Genomic DNA, 12,346 nt, shown 5'->3' on the forward strand with positions numbered 1-12,346 from the left:
TAGTATCTCAACTCAGTATCCCTCAAGTAAAAAAAAAAAAGTTTCAATGCAAGCACTGAAATTATTTGGTGCTTTTCTTAAATCAAACATTAATTTTATGTATATGATTTTTCTCATCGAGGAAATCCAACCTGATTATCATAACAGAAATCCAAAGATTCAAAAAAAAAAAAGAAAAAAACCAGAAACTGAAAGTCTGTGAAATCTTACTATCTTCCTGACAAACAACTCTACTAGGCCAAAGTGTTATTACTCTTAACAAATATCTTTGAATGCTTCCCATCACCCTCCCACAAAACACCTAAGCAAACAAAATAAATAACAGCAATAGGCAGGACCAGTTTTTGTTACACTAACCAATACTTCTGGAATAAATTCCTTACTATGTTAGGAATGAACTTTCAACCCAAAGCAACTGGCTGAATTGTGGCATTGAGTCAATAAATATCATTACTGTATGTCTAACCACTGAAAGTGTTGGGTTTTTGGTTCGAGGCATAAATGCTGCAAGGGCACGATAAATAGGAATAGCAAAACTGTCTTACAGATACATAAACTTCTTCCCAAGAAAATGATTTCATTATTGGAAGTGAAAAATTTTCTGTAACAGTCATAGCTATAATTATGCAATACAATATGCTAAATTACAATTCGTACGTCATTATTAATAGAATTTATTTTACAGATCAAATAGCCAAATACACGTTTCTAAAAGAGCCAGATAGCAAATGTGGAGGAAACTATAGGCAACAGTCATGGTAGACATTCTGCAGTCCAAGAACTGAGGCAACGTGATTATTAAGTACAAGCCTATAAATATCTTTACATCAAACATACAGTAATGTGTAAGAATTCCACATTGTAGTCTAATTCATGAATCATTAATAACTTTTTCTTTAAAAGAAAGTTATATATACTGTATACATCCCAGTTAAAAGCAGTGTCTGTATTTCATTTTATTCTAGCAAACTAATATTACATGTTTTCATATAAGTGCAGAAAACAGGGTTCTTTATACTCCTTTGCTTCCTAAGAGATTTTGCATTGCATATGAAAGTCTATTATAGATGATACATATTAAGCATTACTCCCCAAAATGTGAGGCAATATACAAGAACTTGCAACCAACCTGCAAATGAAGCTATGATATTCAAATTTTATTTTTTAAATGAGCCGTGCTAAATAACAAATTATAATGTAAAAAATTTAAATTTAAAAAACAAGTTAACTATATAGTGAAATAATTTGGGAAAAAAAAAAAAAGAGTAGGCCATTTTTTCCCCATTTGCTGGCTAACAGTGAAAAAATTATGTATGCTATTTCCTATTTTACCACACTGAAAACCAAGCCACTGGATTTATGACTTTTTTTTTTTTAAATAAAAGTATTTCAAAAGGTTAAATGTATGGCACCTGTTACACAGACATTAGCTAGACTTCAGCAAGCAAAATGCAAATTAAATTTTATTTTTAAAAGTTAAGTGAATACTTTCCAGTTATTTAAAAGGTGATCATTTATTACAAAAGGTTGTGGGTAAGAAAGCAGGAAGTACTCATTTTTCACTACTACTATTGTGCCCATAAAATGAGAAAGCAGTGATTTGATCAATTCTATTTATGATCCATAGCAGCAATATTATCATTAAAAATATTATGGAATAGATATAAATAACACTTAATTCCTAACATGTATAATGGTGCTATAAGTGACAACAATTCATTTGTTTTTCTTTTAAATGCAGGGAGTATAAAGAACTTTACATTCTCTTTTTAATGTATGAATAAAATTTATTGCTCCCTTTTCATATATTTATAGAAACAGAATTCCTAATTGTTTCAACTAAAATAAATAAGAAAAAAAATTTGGGACAAGAAGATGATTACAAGCAAAATAGATTTACCATAATCACCAACTGCGAAGAAGGATGGGTCACATTACTTTTTTTCTTAGCAAAACTACGTTATAGAACACTATAGCACAACGTACTAAAATTTCTTTGTCTTTTCTTTTTAAAAAATTCTTGCCCTTGATACCTTTCAGTAGGGCAGCTTGAACAGTTCATCGTCACTTCCAAACCCCTCTGGAGATCAGACGATAAATTTCTTCGGCAATCAGAGACAGGACAAAGGGCTTTCTCGTGCTATTTCCTTGTTTTCATGTTTGCTGGCTTAACATCATTGTGTACACGTACGACTTCAGTATATAACATCAGATGCGATGACGTTCAGAGCTGGCAAACAGAGAAACAGCATGAGAAAAGCCCTTTCCTGCATAATTTTCCCCATATATTGTAAAGTTTGTTTCCAAATTTCTACCATGTCAATCACTGTATGGTTTGAGAAGTACTGAACTATTGCAGTTCTAAGTAACCAAGCATTTTTGATGTGTTTGTGTTTTCAGGCAAAGCAAAGATCATACACACCTATATGTGTATGTATCTTTTCATACACAAGCAAAGATCTGCACACATCTATATACCCATAGCAAAAATGCTGAAACACAAGGAGCCACAGGAATGGCTTCTAAGTATGGTATTCTAGGTTCCTGTTGCAAGATTATAGCTACAGAAGACTACCATACTACCTAGAACATGTTCTAACAGGGTTTTAGCAGACTTTATTCAAGATAATCGTTCCTAAAAGCATAAAATATTTAGAATCAAAAAGTTATTTTGCATCTTTAGGCTACATTTATCATCAACAGAGTTAGAGTCCTAAAAATTCACAGAAATTAAACCATTCCGATCAATTATTTCACAGGAAAGAAAGCACTATCAATACCAGAGTCATCAAGACACTAGCCACTCACTGGTCAGGAAATTGCTATCAACTGCAGATTATTGAGTGCAATACCTTCTGGGAGAAAATAGGAAAAGAAAAAAGTGTGAAAATTAAACCGCAGTTAAATCAGACTTCATTGTTGGCAATGGTTTATAGCTATAGGCCATTTAAAAAAACAAAGTTGGGTCGGAAGGAGAAAAGACTAGCCTTTTCAGTTACCCGACTGAAAAATGAAGGTGAAATGCACTTAATGTTTAGGAAAATTTATGCTGCTATTACCCCAAGGCAAGCTGCTATTGGAAAGAGTGTTGCCTATCATTCTAGCCTGCACAAAAATCACCCAGTTATTCATGCTAGAACGTCACCTACCACCTTCAGTATAAACTTAGTCAATGAGTTCTTACTGGAAAAAAGCGCCTTTCTTTTCTCTGAATTAGTTTTTACTTGTGTCATTCAAAATATTTCAATTTTTCCTCATACAAAACATGAATCTCTTTTTTTTCTTTCTTCCCATTTGTGCTCTGTTTTTGTCTTCTACTATGAGGCAAGATATCTTCACCCATGCTTTCCCAGTGAAAGATACATATTAAAATAACAATTCTGAAGTTTTTCTTCAAAGTGTACCACAGAGGAAAAGCATTTTCTTGACCAGCTTTACCTGCACATTTAAGTAACTGCTTACTAACTTCCAAGTTACAGACTTTCACTTATCTTTCAGTTAGAAATCTTTTCTCCACATCCAACTTTTTTTTTTTTTTTTTTTTGGGAAACATATATACATGGCAGCATATCAGAACTACCAGCAAAATTACCAGCCAGAAAATTAAGAGAAAATAACAAAAATATTTAGAATCATAGTAATCAATTTTGAAATGGCCTTCAGGAAGGGCCTATACCAACAGCTATTTAGCCAATATTTAGAATACAATGTTGTTTGAGTGTAATTTACTCTGTATCTGTCAATGCAAAGTACCTGTGTTATCTCTACACCCTTTTGCGTACCAGAAGCATCAGCACTGCCTACTGATGATTTCAGTATACCAGATTAAACTCAGTAGCCTCATGATTATTAAGCAAAACAATAAATCCTGCAGCTAAAGATTTACTTAACAGGTGAGTTTTCAGAGCTATTAGTTTCAGGAACAGTGCAATAAACTTTCAATTCACATCCTAAACACACTGTTCTCATAGCGAGTGTGAAGCTATAACATTTCACCACATTTCAGATCAGAATCAGTAAACCAAATATACCATAACTATAAGCAGGTCTAAGCAGTCACTAATAGAATCATAGAATTGAGACAGTAGGGCCCCAAAATGCAATGTATTTTAAATAAGGTCTACTTCCCATCCAGATTTCTCTAAGGAATATAATGTCTATCTCTAATCAGTTTCTAAGAAACAAGCGCAGCAGAGATCACTGCATCATCTGAAATTTCTATTCTTAAGTATGGATCTGTTCACAGGTGATAGAATCCTAGCAACTAAAATCAATTAATGACAATTTGCATTAGTAAATATGAGAAAAATCAGTATGCATGCCTGTTCACTCCCTCAACAACTTCCTGAAGATGGTATAGTGTACTAGCAGTGGAGCTAAATTAACATACAGACCAGAGTCCGCTGTGAAGCAGGGAAAATACACCAAAAAGCACATAATCATAGATTCAGAGCATGATTGCACCTTCCAGGTCTATCAATGGAAGAGGTGCTGCTTTCATGAACACTCACACTTCTTCAATAACCGAGTCAGAAAAAAATCTTGTTCTTGAGTTACAGTTTAAAATTACAATACAAAAGGTCACAGGACCCTTTCTGAGTGACCAAATGTTTATTTTTGAAGATTTCTACTGTTCCTATACTATGCAATATACTATTTTCAAATGAAAAGAATGTCTGAAATAGCAATAATTAAAAAAAGGGACAAGAAGAAGGAGAATGCATAGGGAGTTCTAATGAACCTTTGTGGCAGTAGTTTCTTTGAACCAAACTGCCACAGATAACATTGTACTCTATAATTATGCATGTTTTGAATATACAGGTTGATACCTAGACAGGCATTTGAATTGTCTGAACGTTGTTTAAAGTACTTGAGCAAAGATTTCAGATTTTAAAATTGTGTTACGTACTACATGAAAACTAGACTGGGTAAACCTCTCCTGTCTTTTCCTTATTCCAATGCAAATGCAAGAAGAATTAGAAGATTTGTGTCAGCGTGGAATAATTCACATAGTCTCCTCTCACGAAAGTAAATGTCGAAAGCAATTGAGCTTTTACAAAGCTTGCAGACAGATAAACTTTAAAGGTGCTGTATGTTTTTTTCTACCATGAAAAGCATCTTTCTGTGAGGCCCACAACTACCAAAACAACACAAATCTGATACCACTGAAAGTCTGTTTGATTTTATGAGCCTCCAAATATCCTAGTTTGAAAAACTTCATTATGAAAAAGAAGCCTCTTCACAATTTATCATTTGGTAAAACTTCTTTAAATTAATTATCTCTACTAAGATCTAAAATCTTTCCTAAAAAGAAAGCAAGCTATTCTGAAGGTCTACCGTCACTTGTATTTATTAATTCCTACTGTGTAACTTCAAACTAATTTTAGTATCTCTCTCCCTTGCCCCTTCTCACATACAACAGAAGCTTGACCCTTCTCTCTGGCGACATTACATTAGGACCATACTTTTCCCTCTTCAACTTCCTGTAGTGCACAATCCAGTGTGTCCTCAGCTGCTTCAGGAGTCTCTGATTCCTTCTCCATAAAAATTTCCAGCTGTTACACCGCTGTATTTATTTGCCCACATGACCACTAAAGAGATATTTTGGGGTTTTAGTAGAAAAAGCTTTCCATCTTCTCTTCCATGCTTTTTTTAGTACAACTGTTATAATGACTTTCTGTCATTTTATAGATCACTTAGACAAATTTAGCAGTAAAGCAAAGACATAATTTCCTTTCTTTAAAGACCTAAATCAATACCATTCAGACATACACAAAATTTAGAGCTTCAAAAGAAAACATATATTTTTAGCTTTAACTCAATATTATTTCAAGTATCTGAGTAGAAAGCCCTGCATAGACAAAACTAAGAACAGTTGCGATGTGCGGCCTATTAATATCAGCACCCATTAGAAACTGAAGAGATGTCTTCACAGTGAATGCAATCTTCCTTAGACTCCTTCAGAGAGCTTTTGGCTTGTAAAAGGAACGCATTACAGTAATTGTTAGTGATAGAGTAAAATATTTTTTCTCACATTAGACATCTTATTTTCATTTTTCAAACTAGCACATCTCCCTTTTTAACTGAACTTATCCTTCAATTCTCCAGGCTGTCCTACAGTTTTCTGAAAATTCAGAGAATGCATGACACAAAAGCATCATTAACCAGAAACATCCTGTTAGTCTTCGAGGCTGGAGGATGGTGGGACAGCATGACATCTGAAGCACTGTGGCAGAACCTTATTCTTGTTGGTTTCATTTCTTTACTGGCTAACAGTGACAGATGTAAGTTAGTCTGTCCTGAGCCTCCTTCTATAGGCCCACAGGAGATAAAACTATACAGACTACAATATACAAAACCAGGTTAGGAGTAAGACTGACTTTTAAAAGATCTGTTGAGGTTTAAGAAATACTTTGCTTGTTTTTAGGAAATACAATTTTGCCTTTGTGATCACGGTCCAACACAAAGGATTTAACTCCAACAGCCTTTCCTGCCCAATTTATAGAAATAAATGCATTAATGAAATTACTTATATTTTACTCTAATAAGTAATAAAAATGTGAATTCATGTGTTTAAAGGTAAATGTTCTTTTCAATTTAGTGTAAAGGGCCACTGATAGTGAGTAGTTATATTTTCTCCAACAATGTGATCACTTTCACACAGAACAATATACCTAAAAGAAGGATAGCTGTACATTTAACAAAATCAATAGTCACATAAATCTCTTTTTGATATATTCAGTGCATCATACTAATATAATTTCAGGTACAGCTATATGAAGATAAGCTACTATCAGATAATGAGTATTAAAAAAAAAAGTTCTATTCTGCTCTTCCAGATAGGAAGCCCCTGTCGTTGACCTTTAAGGTACAGATAAAAGAAAATTCTCTTTTCCCCAACCAACTTCTGCAGAAGAGAATTGCTTTCCATTCTACTTTAAAAGCCCCTTCTGATGGAAAAACTATGTTAGTAAAAGCCTAGAGAGTCATGAGCTTGCTTGCTTTGTTAGCAGCATTACTGCATGACAAAGTGTATTTGAGCAGACAATAGAGGAACCTTTTTGGGTCAGAGGAACTATACCAGAACTCAACTGAAAAATCACTTAGATCAGGCTTACAGAAATGCTGAAAACAGCACCACCCTCCTCAGACTTATAAGAGTTCAAAGAGATGAACAAATTAGCAAGAAACTCTTCTAATATGTTATCTAAATTAACACATTCAAATACCTTCAATAGAAAATACTCAAATCTCAAAAAGCTATACATTTTTCAGTGCCTCCATGTCTTAAAGATTATAAATCCTTTTTCTGTTAATGCACCTCAGAAAAAGATGAAAGTTTTATAAAGTGTAGTGACACAGACTACCACACAGATTTGTTCTGGTAAGGGGAATAAAACAAGGGTAAAATAAACAACCCATCCCGCCATTTTCAGAAATATGACGACTACTTTGAGCAGCTTTTTTTAGGCACATTTTGTTAACACTATACTGGTAATAAAACAACGCCCACAGAAGAAAATTCAAAACCTCAGCTGGAGCAAAAAGTCTAACAGACTTACTCATGCTGAGAATTTGTTCCCAAGCAATAGTATTAAAATATATTATCAATAATATAATAAACTCTCCTGAAATGTTTGTTTCTTTAATGATTAATTCCTTGACCAATTAAAGCTTAACTAGAAAACTATTTTCACTGAAAACTTTGTGATATTTGTGAACAAACAGCAAAGCTTTATTATTAATGAAACTGTCCAGAATATGGATAGACACTAGATTCAGTTTCCAGTGACTTAAAGCCTTTCTGTAGTGTCTGGAAGAATGAAAGATACTCTGGTTCTCAATTTATTTTTCATTTTAAGCTGAGGATTCTTCAGACATTTCCTTTGCTGTACCGAATTTCTGAGAAGCTAATATATGGTTTATCAGGCAGAGCAGCAAATAAATGAGACCAATTATATTGATGCTTCTAATTCTCCCCTAACTTTGCTCATCGACTGTGTCATTCCACCAGATTTTAGTCCAGTATGCTTCTAGTCTGAAAATGGCACTGAAATTCTCAGAGGAAAATCCTTGCCTGCTTTTGAGAGACCTTGAAGTAAAGCTATGCCCAAATGAAGGCTGCAATTCCAGACTCCATTAATATTAAGAACCACTTATCAGATCCTGTAAAGCTTTATTGCATTCCACCTGGCCTAGATTACTTCAATTCTTGAGCACACAATACTACAGAGGACAGTGCCATAACCCCTCTCTGCCTTAGAGAGCTGCACTAGGTACTGCAGTAATGCAGGAAGTGCCATACTGCCATCTGCAGTCAGGAATACCCACCAATGTAATAATTCACTGCCCAATTTCCTTACAGCCAACGGTCGTTTCCTTTTAATTTTCTCCCTTAACACTGATGAATCTCAAATTGTTTACTTTTCAATAACTCGATCAAATATGACCCTTCAAACTTCTAATCCTTGCAGAAAAAGTAATTTTGCAGTGCTTAGAGCTGGAGTTATAAGGATAGCAAAGTAAGAAGGAAAGGAGAAAGCAAGCACTTTAAAATTTCCATTACCTGTCTGGTGTGTATGGGGCCTGGGGTCTTGAAGCCCCCTTGACAGCTGCATTCAGAAACGCTGTAAGGGTCCGAGCTGCTTGACGAGCACTTGGAAAGTGAGTCACAGCCCACCACAAAGGTGTTATCCAGAGGCAGTTCCTGAATGACATGGTGCTTCTTGGGGGGTACAGGAGTCTCAGGTTTAATTTGAAAGGTAGGCTGCGGAGAAGCAGATTTGTAGTGCTTTGCTAAATCTGGGCTATCAGGCTTAAATGTGGTTGGTGTGGTGGCCCAGTTGTATTTTCCCATAGTCTGTTCTTCTAGCTCTACAGGAATGTCTAAAGTGCCATTTATGTGCTCGTGACCAGGATCATCAGGCTTAGATTCTTCAATAGTCACAAAGTTGAGGAGGAGACTTTTGGGGGAGCGCTTCTTCTTCTTCTTCTTCTTCTTGATCTGCCTATTCTCTTGGTTTGGGGAAACCCATTCACCACTCTGCTTGTTTTTTTGGACAACCTTGTGCCTAGGCGTCTGGCGGCACCGTACTAAAGCAGTAACAAAAATTACCAGAATAACTGTCATAGTGCCTGCAATAATGGCAATGATGATCTTGACATAATCATTGGTTTGTGGGGTTATCTCACCATCCCCAACGTTCTGGCCAACTGGAGTTTCCATATTCCTGCGCACTAGCTCTTGTACGTAGGAACTGTTGGTGACTGTCTCATTCACAAACAAATGCACAAGAGCTATAGTATAAAGAGACTCTGGCTGTCCTAGGTCATTGACTTTTATCACCAGTCTGTGCAAGCCATGATCTGATGTAATTACCTTCTCTTTCAAAGTAATATTGCCTGTTAATTGGTCAATTGTAAACAAGCCCCTTGAGTTCCCACCTATGATGCTATAGCGGAGCTCTGCATTCATTCCTGTATCATTATCAACTGCAAAGACTTTAGTAACTACAGACCCTGGACTGGCTGATGTTGGAACCAACTCGTACGAATAATTAGATGAAGGAATAACAAAAACAGGCCTGTTGTCATTTACATCAACAACATTGATGGTCACTTTGGCAGTTGAGGAACGCTGCAGTCTTCCTCCATCCACAGCTTTCACCTGGAACGTATACGACCCCTGCTGTTCCCTATCAAAGGTAATATTAGGTCTTATTACACCAGTAAGTGGATCTATAATGAAATTATCTCTACCATTTAATATAGAGAGAGTGACCGCAGCATTCTCTCCCGAGTCAGCATCTGTAACTGTGATAAGCCCCACTGTGCCATACATGGGTAAGTTTTCCGGCACATAGAAATTATATTCATTATGTGTGAAAGCAGGGCTGTTATCATTCTGGTCCAAGACTGACACTGTCACAGTAGCATTGGTCTGCAAGGGCGGCATGCCGTTATCTTTAGCCAGCACAGCGAAGGAGTACCTGTCTTGCTTTTCTCTGTCCAGCTTTCTCACTGCTGTCAGAATGCCTGTACGGCGGTCAAGGTTGAAAATAGGGGGTGCATCAGAACCCAGGATATAGCTGATCTCAGCATTGCGTCCACTGTCAGCATCTGTAGCACTTATCTTGGTTAGCTGAGTACCAGGAGCATTGTTTTCAGGGATGGAAAGACCTATGATAGGCTGTGTAAAAACTGGGGCATTGTCATTTTCATCTTTAATTTTGATCAGGAGCATTGCAGACTGGTTTAAGGGAGGTTTCCCTGAATCTGAAGCCACTATTTTTATGGCATACTCCCGTGTGGCTTCATAATCTAGAAATGTGGCTGTCTCGAGGAGAAACTGATTATCAAACACTGGCTTTAGCCTAAAAGGGACATCATGATCTGTAAAACAAGTAACTTTTCCATTCAGATCAGCATCCTTGTCCATTACTGTTATCAGTGCAATTTTTGTATTAAGGGGAGCCTTCTCGGATAAAAGCACTGTTCCGTTCACTGGATTGATTATGTATCTCGTGTCTATTGATGGGACATTGTCATTAATATCTGTGACATTAACAGTCACTGTTGCTCTTGATGGAGTTGAACTGCCATCACTTGCCAAAACAGTTAATTTGTGTACAGGAGATTCCTCCCTGTCTAGTGGTTCTCTTATAGTGATGAGGCCAGTGGTGTTATCAATGGCAAAGAGCCTCTTGGCCAAACTGGAGATTTGATTGCTGAAATAGAAGTGGATTTGTGCATTTGAGCCCAGATCTGCATCAGTGGCATGGAGCTGAGAAACAGAGGTGCCCACTGGAGCGTTTTCTGGAACACTAACTTCAATGTCATTCTCTTTGAAGACTGGGCGATTATCATTCACATCAGTCACTGTGACTTGCAGGATGGCGGTGCTAGATCTTGGAGGGCTTCCACCATCTTCAACTTTAATTTTCATCACATAGGTATCCTTCTGCTCCCTATCCAGGATCTGTTGGACAATCAGTTGAGGCCACTTATCTCCCTCAGGTGTCTCAATTATATCAAGACCAAATACATTTTGACCCTACAAGACACAGAAAGAACATACTTTAGCATGACAGTGTATTTAAATAGAAAAACATCTCATTAATGTTCTGAAATTGTCATGGAATATATATTCATATATAAATATACTGTATACAAGTATATACATTTTTATGTTTACCTTTATTTTGCAATATCCGATTTTCCTTTAAGCTCCAGTGCCTTAAGAAAGGTTCAGAGCAAACACGGGAAGATACTTTAGAAAAATGGGTATGGGAGGTGAGGTGGGGTGGGAGGGTGTTTTGGTTTGGTTTTTAAACCAGTTTCTCTATTTCTACAGAAAAGTTATTAAATTCCTGGACAGGTCTCTCTACTGTATAAGTGAGTGCAGAGAAGAGGAATGAAGCCAAAGTTCAGCCACATCCAAAGGCAAGACAGTATGCATACACTGGAGGACCTAAACCAATATTCAATTTCAAGGAAAACAAGATAAAGGGACTGTTTCTCTGTCCATAGAGTAACTCTGGACATGATCTGAAACCATTAGCATAAAAAAAACCACAAAAGCATCATTGAAAAAGGGTTTACACCATAATTCAGGTGTTAGATGGCACAGACAAAACTAAGTCATAAAAGTTTATTAGAAATATATTTAAAAACTCATTAAAACTATTCCTTCTCCATCGTTATAAATTTTATATTTGTAGTGAAAATTACAAACCCAGTGAGAAAAGATCTATTTTCATTTCAAAAAATATCACAGAACTATGAGATCAATTTGAAAATAATCATTTTTTTATGGGATTTTTTTGAACACCCAACACCCCTGGAACTGCAAAGAAATGCTACATATATTGCACAAATATAGTTTCTTTTAAAACACTAGTGTTGACAAAGTAGTCTGCTAAAATAAAGATTGGAATCTAGAACTAGATTTCCTTTTCTGCTGTCTCTTCAGACAAGCAGGGATTAAGAATATGACAGTTACCCTCTTTTCTCACATCTCTCACCCTTCAGAGGAAGAAAGGATGTAAAGGCAGTTTTCCAGCCAGATCTTCCATAAAGGCAGAGCTAGAATGCAGATCACTAAAGCTGAATGATAGGTTGACCACAGAAAGAAGGCATCGATAAAGATGCTGACTACTTAGGATTTTCTTTTTGTGTCATACTTGTAATAATGAACAACTGCATCCAGCTTGGTTCTTTCTCTGTTTGTTGTGCTTATCTTTCACCTTTAGTCATGCAGTTGCAAATGTGTTCTAAACTGGTTTGAGACACTTCAGACCAAAGGGAAAGAAAATGTTCCCAGTATGCAAGGTTCCTTATTTCTCAT

The 12,346-nt window shown here is 36.1% G+C and overlaps 1 protein-coding gene across 2 annotated transcripts in view; it reads right to left on the reverse strand.

Annotated features, from left to right (window-relative positions):
* PCDH11X (protocadherin 11 X-linked) overlaps window positions 1–12,346 on the reverse strand; it is a 511,855-nt gene that overhangs the window by 420,931 nt on the left and 78,578 nt on the right. The window contains exons 4-5 of one of the 2 annotated variants that reach the window (XM_049828048.1): window positions 8,567–11,053; window positions 1,541–2,230 (exon numbers count right to left, since the gene is read on the reverse strand). In XM_049828048.1, the coding sequence (XP_049684005.1) occupies window positions 2,225–2,230; window positions 8,567–11,053 (2,493 nt within the window). In that variant the 3' untranslated portion in view covers window positions 1,541–2,224. Of the gene's footprint in view, window positions 1–1,540; window positions 2,231–8,566; window positions 11,054–12,346 lie in introns of those variants that run through there. The other variant, XM_049828047.1, reaches the window with a different exon arrangement.

This window comes from Accipiter gentilis, chromosome 24 (assembly GCF_929443795.1).
Source record: "Accipiter gentilis chromosome 24, bAccGen1.1, whole genome shotgun sequence".
NCBI lineage: Eukaryota > Metazoa > Chordata > Aves > Accipitriformes > Accipitridae > Astur > Astur gentilis.